Raw genomic sequence first — 18593 nt, 5'->3', positions numbered from 1 at the left:
CCCCATGGCTCCTGAAAGTATCAAATCAAATTGTATTGGTCACATACACGTGTTTAGCAGGTGTTATTGTGGGTGTAGCGAAATGCTTGTGTTTCTAGCTCCAACAGTGCAGTAATATTTAACAAGTAATATCTAACAATTTCACAACAATACCCACAATGTACACAAATCTAAGTAAAGGAATGGAATTAAGAATATATAAATATATGGATGAGCAATGTCAGAGCGGCATAGACTAAGGTACAGTAGAATAGAATACAGTATATACATATAAGATCAGTAATACAAAATACATGTATGTAAACATTATCAAAGTGATTTGTCTTCCATTCTTAAAGTGGCCAGTGATTTCAAGTCTATATATTTAGCCCGCAGCCTCTAATGTGCTAGTGATGGCTATTTAACTGTCTGATGGCTTTGAGATAGAAGCTGTTTTTCAGTCTCTCGGTCCCAGCTTTGATGCACCTGTACTGACCTTGCCTTCTGGATGATAGCGGGGTGAACAGACAGTGGCTCGGGTGATTGTTGTCCTTGATGATCTTTTCGGCCTTCCCGTGACATCGGGTGAGGTACAGTATCTGTATGACGGTCCAGTGACTTTGTGAAATGTGACTTAGCCTAGTTAATCAATTAGACTGTGTTACAAATGCTGTTATTATTTCTAAGCCTAAAGTATCCAAACTATTAAAAAATACAAAAGTGATTGTTCACTTTAAACACAAAGGCCTGTGACAAATTCCAGGTTTGTGAGAACTATTCATATAACTGAATATGAGGCAGATTGCAGTGTATTCGTATGACATCTTGACACCCTTAGGGGAAATAAACAACACCTCAGGCAATTAAGACCCTCGTAGTCCCAGGGCTTAGAGAACAGTGTATAGTCACAGAGTTTACAGATCAGTGTATCTATTTAGTGCAGGAGAACAAGACAGCAACACAGACCAAGCACTGAGTTGAGGTATAACAATTAGTGAGTTATCTTCAGATAAACCACAACAGCAACTGGATGCGGGGACACCAGGAGAACAGGATGGAGAGGAGTTTCTTAACAAAGCAGTGGACGTTTCTCAACCCATCTCTCTCCTAATTAATTCTGTCAAACTCAGTGACGAAGGCTTGGAGGACTGCATCCCTGCAGAGAGGACTACTCAAGCAAAGACGAGGTCTGTTATCCAGCAGGTGCGCAAGCAGGTCAAATCCCAGCTGAGCATGAACGTCCCAAGGAATGTCATTCGGGAACTAGTTCAGAAGGTCTAAAGCAGAGAGCTGGAGATGGCATTGGTGAACGGCCCCAATGACACTGAGAAGGCAGGTGCAGAGATTTTGGAAGACGAGTGTACAGGTGAGATGGATGTCAAAAGGGAGGAGCTTATAGCGTTTTTTCAACAGGAGCTGAAGGCCAGTAAAGAGGTACTGAGGTGTGAGTTTAAAGAGCAAATAACCCAACTGAGGATAGAAATGCAAGTCTACACAGGCCAGACTCTGAAGGGCCTGGAGTCCAAGGTGCAGAACAGGCAAACATACTCCCATAGTGTACTCCAGCGGCTGTATCAAGCAGTACAGTCAGAGACCAGAAGTCTTGAGAAGAAGAAGTTTCCAGCAGCACCCTTACTGGGCCCTGGTAAGACCAGAGTTCTGAGCAGAACCACGACAAATCTCACCCCCAAGACATGTCCTCCGATTGTCCTCTTGCCTTGCTCTAAATCAGAGACCTTGATCTCCTCCATGGATAACAGTACCCTGCTTCTCCTCAAGGATCCAGACTTCTTTGTTCTCCTATCTCTGAACACCAAGTACCATCAGTCCTGTGGACCTCTGCCCCTACCTGCCCCCCACGTCACAATCGCAAAAAAGCCTCGCCGCACCAATGTAACCTTCTCATAAGCTGCCTTATCTGATGTTAGTGCAGCCAGCCACACAGACCTGTTGAGTTGGTGGGCTCAACATCAGGTGGGATGCAGTTGTTTACATTATATTTTCACTATAAGTGAAATAGTACTTTCACTTATGTTGCATATAAATGTTGCATATTATGTTGCATATAAACGTCTACAGAAAATACAGTAATGCCAATGGTGGAGGTGTTGCTGTTTATATTCAGAACCACAGTCCTGTGAAGCTTATAGAGGATCTCATGTTAAATACTGTTGAAGTAATATGGCTACAGGTTCATCTGCCTTACCGTAAGCACATTTTTGTGAGACGTTGCTGTAGACCACCATGTGTTAACAGTCAGTGTCTGGATAACATGTGTGAAATGCTTGATAATGTATGTGATATCAACATAGTTATATTTTCTGGGTGATTTAACTATTGACTGGCTTTCATCAGGCTGCCCACTCAAGAAAAAGCTTCAAACTGTAACCAGTGCCTGCAACCTGGTTCAGGTTATCAGTCAACCTACCAGGGTAGTTACAAACAGCACAGGAATGAAATTATCAACATGTATTGATCACTGCTTTACTAATGCTGCAGAAATGTGATTTCAAGCAGTATCCAAACCCATTAGATGTAGTGATCAGAATATAATACCCGTATCTAGGAAAACCAAAGTTCCAAAGGCTGGGCCTAATTTAGTGTATAAGAGGTCATACAATAAGTTTTGTAGTGATTCCTATGTTGTTGATGTAAAGAATATTTTTTGGTCTGTTGTGTGTAATGAGGAGCAACCAGACACTGCACTTGACACATTTATGAAATTGCTAATTCCAATTACTAATAAGCATGCACCAATTAAGAAAATGACTAAAAACTGTTAAATCCCCGTGGATTGATGAGGAATTGACAAATTGTATGGTTGAGAGGGATGAGGCAAAAAGGAATGGCAAATATGTCTGGCTGCACAACTGATTGGCAAATGTACTGCAAATTGAGAAATCATGTGACTAAACTGAATAAAATGAAGAAACTATACTATGAAACAAGGATGAATTATATAAAGAATGATAGTAAAAAGCTTTGAATCATTCATTGATTCAAAGCACCGGGGTCTGACAACTTGGATGGAAAATTTCTGAGGATAATAGCGGATGATATTGCCACTCCTATTTGCCGTATCTTCAATCTAAGCCTACTAGAAAGTGTGTGCCCTCAGGCCTGGAGGGAAGCAAAATTAATTCCGCTACCCAAGAATAGTAAAGCCCCCTTTACTGGCACAAATAGCCGACCAACCAAACCTTAGTAAACTTTTGGAAGAAATTGTGTTTGACCAGAAACAATGCTATTTTACTGGAAACAAATTGACAACGGATTTCAGCAAGCTTATAGGGAAGGACATTCAACAAGCACGACACTTACACAAATTAAATTTATGATAAAAAAGATTGTGGGAGTGTCACAGGCGTCAAAATGAGTAGACCATGGTGCAGCGTGGAATATGTTCATCTTGAGTTTAATGAAGAAATGAACACATTACAAATTAAACAAAAAATGACAGCAGACAGTTGCGTCAGGTACTTACAATGAAACGGAAAACAACTACCCACAAAACACAAAGTAAAAACAGGCTGCCTAAGTATGGCTTCCAATCAGAGACAACGATAGACACCTGCCTCTGATTGGAAACCATACCCGGCCAAAACATAGAAAACCGAACATAGAATGCCCACCCACCTATCACACCCTGGCCTAGCTAAACAGAGAAAACACAGCTCTCCTAGGTCAGGGCGTGACAGGGAGCTGTTTTGTTAGACTTCATTGCGGCTTTTGACATTATTGATCAGTGTCTGCTGATGGAAAAAAGTATGTGTAATGGCTTTACACCTCCTGCTATATTGTGGATAAAGAGTGGCCTGTCTAACAGAACACAGAGGTTGTTCTTTAATGGAAGCCTCTCCAACATAACCCAGGTAGAATCGGAAATTCCCAAGGGCAGCTGTCTAGGCCCCTTACTCTTTTCAATCTTTACTAATGACATGCCACTGGCTTTGAGTAAAGCCAGTGTGTCTATGTATGCGGATGACTCAACACTATACATGTCAGCTACTACAGAGAGTGAAATCACTGCAACACTTAACAAAGACCTGCAGTTCGTTTCAGAATGGATGGCAAGGAATAAGTTAGTCCTAAATATTTCAAAAACTAAAAGCATTGTATTTGGGACAAATCATTAACTAAACCCTAAACCTTAACTAAATAAATAATAAATAATAAATGTAATAAATCATGTGGAAATTGGCCAAGTTAAGGTTTAGTCTCCCGACCCCTCCTGTCTCAGCCTCCAGTATTTATGCTGCAATAGCTTATGTGGCGGGGAGCTAGGGTCAGTCTGTTATATCTGGAGTATTTCTCCTGTCTTATCCTGTGTCCTGTGTGAATTTAAGTATGCTCCCTCTAATTCTCTCTCTCTCCCTCTCCCTCCCCTCCCGGAGGACCTGAGCCCTGGGACCATGCCTCAGGACTACCTGGCCTGATGACTCCTTGCTGTCCCCAGTCCACCTGTTCGTGCTGCTGCTCCAGTTTCAACTGTTCAACTGTTCTGCCTGCGGCTATGGAACCCTGACCTGCTCAGCTATGAAAAGCCAACTGACATTTACTCCTGAGGTGCTCACCTGTTGCACCCTCTACAACTACTGTGATTGTTATTATTTGACCCTGCTGGTCATCTATGAACGTTTGAACATCTTGGCCATGTACTGTTATAATCTCTACTAGGCACAGCTAGAATAGGACTGGCCACCCCTCAGAGCCTGTTTCCTCTATAGGTTTCTTCCGAGGTTCCTACCTTTCTAGGGAGTTTTTCCTAGCCACCATGCTTCTACATCTGCATTGCTTGCTGTTTGGGGTTTTAGGCTGCGTTTCTGTATAGCACTTTGTGACATCAGCTGATGTAAAAAGGACTTTATAAATACATTTGATTGATTGAATTTGATTGACTGCTTGGAGTTACCCTGGATTGTAAACTTTCATGGTCAAAACATATTGATACAACAGTAGCTAAGATGGGGAGAAGTCTGTCCATAATAAAGCGCTGCTCTGCCTTTTTAACAACACTATCAACAAGGCAAGTCCTACAGGCCCTAGTTTTGTCGCACCTACCACAAAGAGGGACCTCAGAAAGTAAAAATTGGCTCAGAACAGGGCAGCACGGCTGGCCCTTAAATGTACATGGAGAGCTAACATTAATAATATACATGTCAGTCTCTCATGGCTCAAAGTGGGGGAGCCACTTTTTTGTAAGAAGTGTTGACATGCTGAATGCGAAGTGTCTGTTTAAACTACTAGCACACAGTTCGGACACCCATGCATATCCCATAAGACACCAAAGGTCTCTTCACAATCCCCAAGTCAAGACTATGGGAGGCGCACAGTACTACATAGAGCCATGGCTACATGGAACTTTATTCCACATCAGGTAACTGATGCAAGCAGTAGAATCAGATGTAAAAAACTGGTAAAAATACACCTTATAGAACAGCAGGGACTGTGAAGAGACACACACACAGGCGAGGTCAGTACAGGTGCATCAAAGCAGGGACCGAGAGACTGAAAAACAGCTTCTATCTCAAGGCCATCAGACTGTTAAACAGCCATCACTACATTGAGTGGCTGCTGCCAACATAATGACTCAACTCCAGCCACTTTAATAATGGAAAAATGTATGTAATAAATGTATCACTAGCCACTTTAAACAATGCCACTTCATATAGTGTTTACATACCCTACATTACTCATCTCATATGTATATACTGTACTCTGTACCATCTACTGCATCTTGCCATCTTGATGTAATGTATCACTAGGCACTTTAAACAATGCCACTTTTATATGTTTACATACCCTACATTACTCATCTCATATGTATATACTGTACTCTATACCATCCACTGCATCTTGCCTATGCCGTTCTATACCATCACTTATTCATATATTTTTCTTATGTACATATTCTTATTCATTCCTTTACACTTGTGTGTATAAGGTAGTTGTTGTGAAATTGTTAGGTTAGATTACTCGTTGGATATTACTACATTGTCGGAACTAGAAGCACAGTCATTCCTCTACACTCGCATTAACATCTGCTAACCATGTGTTTGTGTCAAATAAAATTTGATCTGATTTGATGTGAAAACTGTTGCTGCGCCTGAGTCACTCTCATTTCAGGATTATGGATGGGCTATATATTTAAATCATTTCAGTCAGTTGCATTTTAGTTCACGCTTTTCCTAACCAATACCTAATTCTCATAACGAAAAGTAAATTAACATGTTTCGTACGGTACTACCAAAGATTTCTATAACTGAACCAAGATAGAACAAAGCCTGTCGTTTCCAATGGGAACAAACGAGCCATAGTGGTCAGAACAAGCAAGGAGGGGGTAGAGCCAAGCACAAGCTAGCGAGATCCTATTGGCGCGTTCTAGCATCATCTACATATTTCCTTTAGGGAACGCCTACTCTGTGACATTTGCGTGTGCAACGACTCAATTCGCCTTTGCACTCCTTCTAAATAACGATATAGTGTAGGGTAAAGTCTACTCTGTCCACTCTGTCCATAACAGATTTTAGTTTGGGAACAGAAAACTGTATTGAGAGCAAATGTTTAATCGATGACAAAATGTGCATAATGTCGGCCAAAATTCATATCGTTCCATCTTCTCCCTCTGCCAGCCAGTGGGCTTCCTTTCACTACCATATTTGGTAGTGAGTGGAAACGCCAGGCGGATGCTTCACATTTATACATCCAGTGAAATATCTGTCTCGTCGTTCTATCGCATCGTCTCATCTGTGGTACTACGGTGTGTAACCGCAGTCTAAATCTGGAAATTGACGTTGATTGGTTCAAATGGTTCGCGGCTCGCGCTGAGGGTGCGGGAGGATTTCTTTCTTCAACTTTTGCTGCCATCTGCTGACTAAAGTGGGGGATTGCAAACTGCTCTGTTACCTCTTTTTGGTCAGCAGATGGCAGCTTCATAAAATACGTTTATTTTCATCAACATAAACGTTTCTGCTGGAAATGTAATTGGAGTAGGTGTTTGTAATTTGTAGTTTGTATTTGTATTTGCAACTTGAAGTAATGACTTTAATACTACTTTATACTTTATATCGAATCCCCGAGCTGACAAGGTACAAATTTGTCGTTCTGCCCCTGAGCAAGGCAGTTAACCCACTGTTCCCCAGGCGCCGAAGACGTGGATATCGATTAACACCATGCCCAAACCTGACGCGATTTAGGCAGCCCCCCGCACCTCTCTGATTCAGAGGGGTTGGGTTAAATGCTGAAGACACATTTCAGTTGAAGGCATTCAGTTGTACAACTGACTAGGTATCCCCCCTTTCCCCATCTGTCCCAAGCGCCCTGCTTGCCTTAGCTCGCACATGAAGCTAACTTACACTGGGGCACCTGTCAGGAAGAAAGGATGGGGGAAGGGGGTATATGGCGGTGGTTGGTTGTCTCTACAGGCCCTAGGATTCACGATGCAGGAGAATGGGAGGGGGTATGTGAGAGGAAGGAGGTGTAGACAGAGCACAGCATCACACCAAGTAATAACTGAGGCAGCTTTGTTCTGTTATATTTGTGTAGCAATGGCCCCTATTGATATCTGTGCTCAAATTGAGGAAACTGTCAAGGGCACCTGGCAAGGGTTAGAGACAATAATGTTAATGGTGTCGCTTGAGGTCTACTGGGAGACATGGTGAGAAATATGGAAGAACACTGAAATATATTATAATGATCTATCTAAGTCATAGCCTCGGAAGCCCAGGCTTTTCACTTCAACGAGACGAGATTTGGAAGACTGGCCATGTGAGACTATCTAAATCTCCTGAATGAGTCCAATTCTTATATGTCAGAACTTATCATTTGAGTTTGGGGACAATTGGTTTAAAGTTTTTAAAATTCAAGAGTTCTTCTTTTTGAATATTTTTGCAGGATCCGAGCACCTGAATGCATCCAGCTGAACTGGCACTGGGTACGGGCAATGACAGGAGATGCATTTAAGTCTGTAACGGGCATGGGGGGCTGTGTGCCCAGAGGCACCCCTCTCTCACAATGGATGGGATAGAAGATGTTGTGAAGAGGAGCTTTGTACCCCAGGGAGGATGAGCTCTGAGCGCCCAAATCCGGAGGGCCACGAGCCGAGCACATTCAGTTCTGGCCAAGGCACGCTGTCATCGGAAGCATCGCATCTCTGCTAACGATGTCCACCCAAAGCAATGCTAATTAACATCTGTATGCCTTGGTTTCTGTTGTGATAGATGTTATTTGACATGTCTTAATATTATAAGGAATCTAGTCATCACTCAGTTTAGTTCAGTAATAATATAAGTCAGCAGGGCTTCAAACATTTTTTAAATATTTTTATGACCAGGTTGATTTTTCATCCATCCTTGCCCAATGATTTTGAAAACCAAGGTGGAAAAACAGGAAAGCTCACTGAAGACCACATGGTCATTAACTGACAGGATGAGGGATCCAGGCGGCACCCTGTCTGTCCATCCGTATTACCCCCCTCCCCATTGTTCATTTCCCTCAAACCACATATGCACTTCCTCCTTTTTATACCTTTTTAACAGCTTATTGATGTTTATTGCAAAGTTAAAACTGATGACAACGTTATTGGTGTTGTGTTGGTGTTGACGTGTTGACGTGTTGTATTGACATGGGAGCAGAGTGATTTTACTGCTCCCTTCCTTCATAAAAGAGTTGCTTTCTTTTAAAAAAGATTTTTACCTTCTCAATCACATTTGAAAAGTGACAAATATATCAAATTATCAGCAAAGAACACAGATCATCAATGAGTGAAGCTTTATTCTATGCATATCTAATTTGGGCATTACTAATTATCATACACCCACACCACCAATGGATGATCAGGTCCTATTAACAGCTCACCCATTAGAAGGACAATGAGGAAGGAAGTCCCCCGTTTTGAGGTCAATCAGTGTCACGCCCTCTGTGTTTATATCAGTCTCTTCTACAACACAGCTGTCTCTCAGGAATACACATGTTGTACTCTCTGTTGTGTAGAAAAAGCTTGTCATGTTTGACCGAGATAGGTAGTATTATTGCTGAGTTTATGACGCTACTTAAAATGTAGAGTATGCTTCTTACAATGTAGAGTATTTTAATTTCCTGTAAAATGTCCATCATCAGAATTCTACTAGAGGTGCAGCCATACCTTCTGATTTACATGTAGTGTTTTATGCGTCACTTCATGAATTACAACATGAAAGGGTCTTAGTCTTCATGGTTTATATCCTCTTATGCACTTGTCGAACTGACTGAAATCCTTCTCACCCAAACAGACCTGTATGACACTGGGTGGAATAAGGTGTGGTCCTGGGCCTGAACAAAACAACAAGTCAAAACAATGTCGGTCCATTCAGAGAATCTGCTTTAATTAGATGCCTGTTTGTGAATTTTCAGATCTCCCACTCATTGAAGGCCCAAATGGCCAAACTACCATTATCATCCCAATGCTACTGCCTTACTGTAAACAGTACACATGTCTTGGCCATCTCACCTGTATTGTAAAATGTGTTGGTGTAACAGGTTAGTGAGGGCAGGGCACTTCCTGGTCGAGCAGGACAGGTGATTCTGTAATGGATCACTACTCAACACAGAGCCTTGGGGCACAGAGACTATCTGGAAAAACAACTTCTTACATTACACTTCTAGAAAGAAACACAGTACAGTGTACTACAGAGAATAACAAACAAATAGAAAGAGGGAGGGGGAGAGAGAGAGAGGGTGAGAGAGAGAGAGAGAGAGAGAGAGAGAGAGAGAGAGAGAGGGAGGGAGGAGAAGGGAAGAGAATGGTTCTAGACTGTAACATCATGGGTGTGTATTGGCCATCCAGTGGCCCTCCTTTCCATTGTAATGCATAAAGACCTGCATTTTTCAATTAGCTCAGAGTACAGGATCTTTAATTGCCATCTTTGTTTGGGTTTAAATCCCAATCATTGAGTGATTGTTGACAATTTGCTGGACATATTATGATTTTTACAATTCTCCCCCATCCTCTAATAAATTACACTATCTTCATTTTTCAACATCCATTGTCCATTATGGTTGTTATTTTAGTCACCATTCATCAAAGCTCGAGTGTCTCACAAAGACAGACAATAGCCATGACAGTATTATTTAAGAATAGTTATTCCTATCAATCATTATCAATGGAGCTTTGTGTTAATGTTTTGCTCTGCAAACCGATTTCAAAAGTATAGGGACATCTATAAATGAAACATTGGGTCATATGAAAAACCTAATCTTCAAATAAGCAACAAGAGTGTTGAGATAACTTGTGGTATTGATCAACAGTGATAATCTATGCCTGGGGTTCCTTTTGTCCTCTCTGACCTTTCAGAGCGTAGAGAATCAAGTCCAAACAGAGGATAGAGATCTGCCCTGAGAGCTCTGTGGATGGATCTGCTCTCATGAAATTAGTTAAGGTTTGTGCTGCAGTCATAAAATGATTATGAGGGGGTCCTGACAGAGTGGACGTGGACTGTCAGACTGTATAGGGGTTCTGCCCTTTGATCCCAACAGATTTGAACCAGCCAGGTGGATTAACGGGCTCCCCACCTGCCTGCCCTTTTGCTGAGGTTTGAAAAATACCAATGGAAATCAGAATTTTCTCTATCTGCGTTTTGCTCATCTATGTTTCTCCTCTTTTCATACACTCACAACCAGCAATTTCTTGGGAGATGCCACACACAGGTGAGAATTCTGGTTGTGTATCGGAGTCGGGGCTCACCAACACCATGGTGGGAGCATGTGTGAAGAGTGAGTGCTTCACATACGTTAAGAACGGGGGAGAGTGATCAGAATGCTTGCAACAGAGACTGATGTTTCCACACAACACAAGGCAGCTGGTAAGGCTGAAATGTATAGGACATAGCTGAGCAATTGTTCAAGCACTGCAATGGAGGCTTGCCTTGGAAAATGGCAAAATGAATTTTCCAGAATGTGTAAAGGTATATGTCATGAAATTAGAGGAAAATGATGAAATGTAATCATGGAGACTCAAGCAGAGGTTTAAATCTGAGAGGAGATATTAGGATATTGAACTTTGAGGTTCCAAAAGATGAACTGTTCTCAGTGTCAGTTATTTACTTTATCTTTGTAAGCTCTTCGAATATTTATTACACTGTGACACTGTCTGCTCTCGTTTACAGAAGGATAGAAGGCTCCTTTGAACTGGGGTAAAGCTGGGGATTGTTGACATTGGTTGAGTAGGTTCCTGTGTTGTTAAAGTGTTTAACCTCAAGCTAATGTACTTTTCTCTATTCAATTGAATTGAAGGTGCTTTCTGCTCGTTACGGTGGAGAAGCAGGGTGGGGTAGGGGGATATCTAAAATATCAAAGGATCGCACTTTGGGGGCACATCTGTGAAAGAAGAGAGAGACAACCCACAGAGTGGAGGGGTGTGTTTAAAGGTTTGGTCAACTGCAAATAACTTGAAATATAGGCTGTACAAGCATTTTTTATGAATTACCAATATGTCCTTATATAGGATAAAGCTAACTCCATCTTCTACAGAGGAAATCAGACAGTTTAACCCACCCAGACAGGAAAGGGGTACCTGCTACTTTCTGGGGTCCTCTTCTAGAGCTCAGACTTGGTCATGGCGAGCCCACTTGTTTTGATGGATCAGAGGCTCTATTGTCTAGACTGGCGATACACAGACACATTAAGTTATTAACAGTGATGTGTGAGTCCTAATCCTCCAGCCAGATAGGGTTTCCCCTCACGGACAAGCAGACATCAGTCCCCCCACAAGCCCACAGTCTCAACTCAGCCTGTTTTTATCATTAGCCAGCATACATTTACATAATCACCAATAACGCACTGCTTGTGCTAGAGATCACAGTCAATATACTGTACATCCAATTACATCATGCTTCACATCAAACCTGAGGCTTATGCTCATATCTGATGTTGGTAGTATTTTTGAAATGGTCACTCAAATCTTGTTGAATCTGTTGAATCTGACACACTCGGTCATTCTACATTTAGCTTATGTTAACTTTTCATTAGATAGATATCCTGTCCTTTCATTCTTTCCATCTATCCTTCTTTTTCTTTCCCTCCCAAGCGGGACCAAATTGTTTTCCATTAAAGTGCCCCTAACCTGATCCCCTGATCGTGGGCTACAGTAGATCCAGGGTGTTCCAGCTCACAGGTACTCCTCACCCTGTGCTAAGCATGATGACACCCCAGACCTCTTTGATCTGTGGATGGAGTGGGGGAGGTGAGGGGTCCCTAAACGTCTGGCTCACAGCTCACTTGTTCCATTCTCTATGGTAACTTCACCAATGGGTTTTCTGATGTAAGTCTTAGTGTGTACAGACATGCCTTTAGGAAGTGCATTTTTTGTTGTTTAATGAACATTGGAGTATTTGAGGAACTTTTTGTATTTTGATATACCTATGTATGTGTGCAAAAGTGTTATGGGCTACATTCTCTGATCTAAGTGTGGTTTTTAGAACTTTATTTTGACATATGATACTGTGTGTGCGTGTATGTATGTATGTATGTTCATGAGACAGGTGGACAGATGCTGGGGGGGGGAGTAGGCACAGTGTTGACAGGCTGTGGAACGTGTCACATCTCTGTTTACACGCACACATTCATTACTTTGTGTTTCTGTGCACTTGGGTGCGCTCGAAATGTGTGTGTGCATTTGTCACAGTGTGGGTGGGATAGGAAAGCAGGGAGATCTGAGGGGAGGTCCAGAGTAGCGGCCTGTCTGTGTTGTGTTTAGTTGTGGGGTGCTCAGATGCTCCATTTGGGTGTGGCAGCTCACACTGATGACACCACTCGAGGACAGACACCTGTTGGACTGGTGGTGAACATCGATTAAGCAGGGTATATGCTGCAGGGCTTTCTCCGTTTTGACAAGGGGTGACAGCTGTGTGACCGTTGAAGATAAACACAAGCGTCCTCCCAAGCAAGCCCCCACCCTGATGAGGCATTTCTGTTATTCATTGGGTGGGGTCTTGAACACTGAAAAAAAGGTTGAACAACAACAAAACATGAAGGATTTCATTTAGAACACAAAGCATAAATGTAAACATGTATGATGCACTTAAACACACATACGCTCACTCAGGCACACACGCACACGCACACACAATCACAGAAAACATGTCTGTGCTTTTAAAGAGCTAACATTTGTGTTTTTTCACTGGCTATAGCGTTCATATCCCCACGCTGCCTTGGTCAGCTTGTATTCTGGGTGAGTTTTCCAAAGGGGCCTTACTGGCTAACACCATCAGACAGCTGTCAGTCCAATTGGTCTAAATAACAACAACAGGTCTGGCCAGTCTACCATGTGCAAGATTCGCTACACTCTATCTTTTATTACATTATCCCTTATCAGTCATTTGTTTATAATCAGCTAATCAGGTGTAATGATCAACATGCTTAGTCTGTCAAACTTAAATGCTTGAATTTACTTGTGTCCTTTAAGGGATGAGGTTATGGCATAAGGACAGAATTACAATCATATGTGATTTATTTCATGCTTTATCATTTCCCCAGATGGTAAACGGGTAATATGATCTCTCACGTACAAAAAGATGAATTACTTCTCTCTCTCACTATTTCACATATGTAGTTTGATTTGGCTGTGTTAAAGGATAAAATACGACAAAACTGTAAATATATGATCTTTTCCAATAACTCTCTATCTCTCTGTCTGTCTCCCCCCCTCTGATCACCACAGGAAGAGTCCTCCGCTCTTATCACCGGCGTCTGTCGGTTTGAGCATCTGCAGACACCCCACTCCTCCCCCCACCTCCTCCCTACTCAGTGCTTCTAACTGCAATCTCTTGTCAACAGGGACAAACATTGACTTGTCCTGCAGCCCAACTTCTGCCAGGATTAGGAACCTAGACCCCCTCTTCCATCCAATCTAAACTCAGTGATTATGTCCAACAGAGCTCATTACTGTCAAATCAAAGGGCCCCTTAGAGGAGTCACTCATTGGTAATTACCCCACTATTCAGCAACATGTGGGGGCTTGGCCTGCAAACTGCTCAGTGAATACAGCCCAGTCCAGTAGAACTGGAACTAGAGGTTCCCCTACTGGTGCTATGGGATAGACAGTGATTCACAATGTGACAATATTTGTTTTTATTTATATGGCATGATACATATGGTCCCTGTATTTTTTTGTTATTCGTTATTCACTGTGTATTTATTCCTCATGTCACTATATATACAGTACCAGTCAAAAGTTTGGACACACCTACTCATTCCAGGGTTTTTCTTTATTTTTACAATTTTCTACATTGTAGAATAATAGTGAAGACGTCAGAACTATGAAATAACACGTTAAACAAATTAAAATATATTTTATATTTGAGATTCCTCAAAGTAGCCACCCTTTGCCTTGATGACAGCTTTGCACAATCTTGGCATTCTCTCAACCGGCTTCATGAGGTAGTCACCTGGAATGCAATGTCTTTCCTTCTTAATGCGTTTGAGCCATCAGTTGTGTTGTGAAAAGGTAGGGGTGGTATACAGAAGATTTCCCTATTGGTAAAAGACCAAGTCCATATTCTGGCAAGAACAGCTCAAATAATTATTACTTTAAGACATGAAGGTCAGTCAATCCAGAAAATTTCAAGAACTTTGAAAGTTTCTTCAAGTGCAGTCGCAAAAACCATCAAGCGCTATGATGAAACTGGCTCTCATGAGGACCGCCACAGGAATTCGATTTTTTTTATTTAACCTTTATTTAACTAGGCAAGCCAGTTAAGAATAAATTGTTATTTACAATGACGGCCTACCCAGGCCAAACCCTAAACCGGACGGCACTGGGCCAATTGTGCGCCGCCCTATGGGACTCCCAATCACAGCCTGTTCTGATACAGCCTGGAATTGAATCAGGGTCTGTAGTGACACCCCTAGCACTGAGTACCTTAGACCGCTGTGCCACTCGGGAGCCCAGAGTTACCTCTGCTGCTGCAAAGGATAAATTACTTAGAGTTAACTTTACCTCAGATTGCAGCCCAAATAAATGCTTTACAGAGTTCAAGTAATAGACGCATCTTGAAATCAACTGTTCAGAGGAGACTGCGCAAATCAGGCTTTATTCTACAATGTAGAAAATAGTAAAAATAAAGAAAAACCCTTGAATGAGTAGGTGTGTCCAAACTTTTGACTGGTACTGTATATATATGTATTTTTTTTTTTTACTCTGCATTGTTGGAAAAGGACCAGTAATTAAGCATTTCACTGTTAGTCTACACCTGTTGTTTACGAAGCAAGTGACAAACCAAATATTTGATGTAATAATCTCTAGACACCGTTAAGTACTCCACTTTTTTCAAACCTCTGCATGGAATATACGTTCACAGGAGAAATGTTCTTTCCTTATCGTTCAGATCTGTATATTGGTTTTGATTGAATAGGGTCTAGTGTTTGGTCCAGTGCTGTAGACCAAGAAGAAGACATTCATAGCAGAGCTGCAGCCCTCTGGACATCCTTATCACTGAAATAACAGGATGATGTTGAAATCCTATACTGAATAAACTAATGTGAAAGTTCACATGTGCAGAATGAATGAAGCATTAACACACCATAACGATTAATCATGAATTTCCTCAAAGACAGAACTTTGTGTGTTACATCAAACACGACCAAAGTTAAAGATAAAATTCTACATAAAGATCAACAAGGAGATCCATTTCATAGATCATATTTCTTTAATACAGTTAGTTACACAGATGTCAAAAACATATATGCAATACAATAAAACATTCATGAAGTTCCCTTTCCTCCCCGGCACCAGAGGGCACTGTAAAGCCCCCACCCACTTCCCTGACAACATTTGTCAGCTGCCATCTGCCTGTCTGCCCCTGTCTCCTCCTCAAACTCTGTAATTAAGCTGCAACACCTTTCCTCCTCTTACACATCCCCCCCCTGCCCTGTCTCCTACCTTCACAAACAACAACCTGAAGAAGATATGGTCTCTTTGCAAACACATTTTCCTCTCTTTTACATTTCATTCATTTAACAAGTGCTTGTAATAAAACAAAATATCAACACATCTGAAACAGCAAAAGTATGAAAATACTGTACATTTGTGATTTACCCAGTGTAAACTGGTTTGCATGTGATATACATAACAACAACAGAAAGAAACCCTCTATGACCGTCTGTCTTTTTGTTCAGGGTTCTGGTCCCTCATACAGTAAAGAATAACAGTTGAAAGGGAGAAGAGGAAAAATAGAGTCCGTCTGAAAAGTATATTTACCTCTGTCATTTTCTGAGATGTGGGGGAAAAAAGCAGCTATATGGAGCTCAGCCAACTCTCCCCAGCTTCAGAGTCCAGTCCAGGGGTTAGAGGGAACCTCTGTAGGGCTGAGGACTCCCTGGGCTTCTCCCCTACTCACTGACACACCCGTTGGATTGAAAATGGGTGAGAAATGTACATATACGCAAGAATGAAAACATACTGTATATGCAAACCCATGTTCCGGAAAACAAAGTCCATTCATCTGGTATGGTTCATTGTCTGTTACGCCTTAAAAGCATCTGAATAACGGACACCAAAAAACTGTTTTTACCAGTCAGTGTTCCTGTGGTGGCAGCAGGGAACCAGCCAGCAGTCCCACTCCACCTATCCCTCCCCTCTCTTTACACTTTGGTGGCCAGAGACTGTATCTCTGACTTCTGTGTCTGGGCGCTGAGCGTGGAGGACATGGAGCTCATCTGTCCATGCATGGCCTTCTTCAGGTTGAGCAGGCACAGGCACTGGGAGCGGAAGCGCAGGTCGAAGAAGGCGTACAGGAAGGGGTTGAGGCAGCTGTTAACGTAAGCCAGGCAGGTAGCATAAGGGTGGGCCACCAGGAGGAAGCGCTCAAACCCACAGGAGCTGGGAGACAGGTTCAGGTAGGAGAGGGCGTCCATGCTCTTCAGCAAGTGGAATGGGGTCCAGCAGATGGCAAATACAACCACCAGGGTGGTGATGATCTTCAGCAGACGACGCTTCTTCTGGTCCTCCTTGCGCAGGTTGTTAAAGTGACGCGTGACGGTGCAGCCGATGAAGCAGTAGAAGATGGTCATGGCCAGGAAAGGCAGAAGGAAGCCCAGGGCAGAGGAGGACAGGCTGAGTCCTGCGATCCACAGGGACTCGTGCCTCTCGTTTAGGGTGACCAGGCTGAAGTCCATGGCACAGGTGGTGCGGTTGCTGTTGATGTCGTCCACAGTGGTGCGGAACAGCAGAGTGGGCACGGCCAGCAGGCCTGAGAGGAGCCAGATGGCCCCCAGGGAGGCCAGCATTGTGCCCCGCGACCGCAGCCGGCTGCTGGACAGAGAGTGGACGATAGCCAGGTAACGGTCAAAGCTCAGGCAGGTGAGGCAGAAGACACTGGCGTACATGTTGACCAGCACCACGTAGCTGCTGATCTTACACAGGGCCACACCAAAGGGCCAGTGGTAGCCCAGTGCTGTGTACACCGCCCAGAGGGGCAGAGTGATCACAAAGGTGAGGTCAGCCAGGGCCAGGTTGCCTATGTAGACGTCTGCTGCTCGGCGCTTGGACTTGGACCTCCAGACGGTGAAGATGACCACTCCATTCCCAGACAGGCCCAGGATGAAGATGAGCATGTAGAGGACAGGGATGAGGGAGTAGGACGGCTCCCACTCAGAGTAGTCACACATAGTTTCGTTGTCACCATAATCATAATCATAGCTATCTCTATACTCCACAGTGGGATCCATGTTCCAAGTCAATTTTGAGTTTGAAATGGAAAAGAATTTCAAACTTTTAAAATCCTTTCTGTGCAGTCCAGAGCTGGTTCAGTAAAATTCAAACAAACCAAATGTCAACACTGAAAAATTGAGAAAAAGTCATGTTTAAGGAATGGTGAGTCCCTATCAGTCCTTGGAGGAGAGCACAGGCAGTATGAGTGAGTGGTGCAATGCTGCTTGGCTTTTTAAACTCGGTGCTCCACACCCCTAGTTCCCTCCCTCCCAGGACCAATCCCCCTCCCCCTCCCCATTAAACACTTAGCCCTGCACCCCCTCCTCTCACCTCTCTCTAGAGCAGCACACACCAGCCTTTATCCAGTTGCGATGAATCATGAAGCAGGTCTTGCTTTATTCATAGCATTTGAAAATGGAATGGGAAAATATAAACTTCAATTGTCTCCCTAAAAAAGTGATCTATTTTGAAATATTCTTGAAAACGTTATTGTAAAGAATTTTCATCACTTTCAGTTACGTTCATTGATGCTGAATAATCTTTCATTTTCAAAGTAGTGCAGAAAACCCCCACATGTAAAATAATGCAACTAGACAAGCTTGTGAGACACTAGACAATAAGCTCATAGAGAAAAGTGTTACTTCCAATGTAAATGTTTTTTTAAATAAATAAATAAAAAACATATATTTGGTGCACCATGCTGCCTCTGCTTTAAATTCAACAATAAATCAAACACACCTTTTCAAAGATTTTCAATTGATTTTGAGAACTATTGCTCAATCGTAACGGTTCATGGCATGTCTGGACAAGCAAGTTTTGTAATTCACAGATTAACTACTAAATTACAATGTCAATGCCTCAATGCTAAAAGTAAATGCCTGGAGATTTCCTAACCTGATGGTCTTGTCACTTACATTTGGTTCTCAAAATG

General features: G+C 42.5%; 1 protein-coding gene across 1 annotated transcript; it reads right to left on the bottom strand.

Annotated features, from left to right (window-relative positions):
• Positions 1-15640: 15640 nt before the first annotated feature.
• Positions 15641-17808, bottom strand: apja (Apelin receptor A). The gene is given in 1 exon segment (NM_001140368.1): positions 15641-17808. A coding segment is annotated over 1 exon segment (1086 nt). The 5' UTR covers positions 17680-17808; the 3' UTR covers positions 15641-16593.
• Between the last annotated feature and the right edge of the window lie 785 nt (positions 17809-18593).

This window comes from Salmo salar, chromosome ssa24 (genome assembly GCF_905237065.1).
Source record: "Salmo salar chromosome ssa24, Ssal_v3.1, whole genome shotgun sequence".
Lineage (NCBI taxonomy): Eukaryota > Metazoa > Chordata > Actinopteri > Salmoniformes > Salmonidae > Salmo > Salmo salar.
The sequence above is the reverse complement of the archived record's forward strand: the minus strand, read 5'-3'. Positions and strand labels throughout refer to the sequence as shown.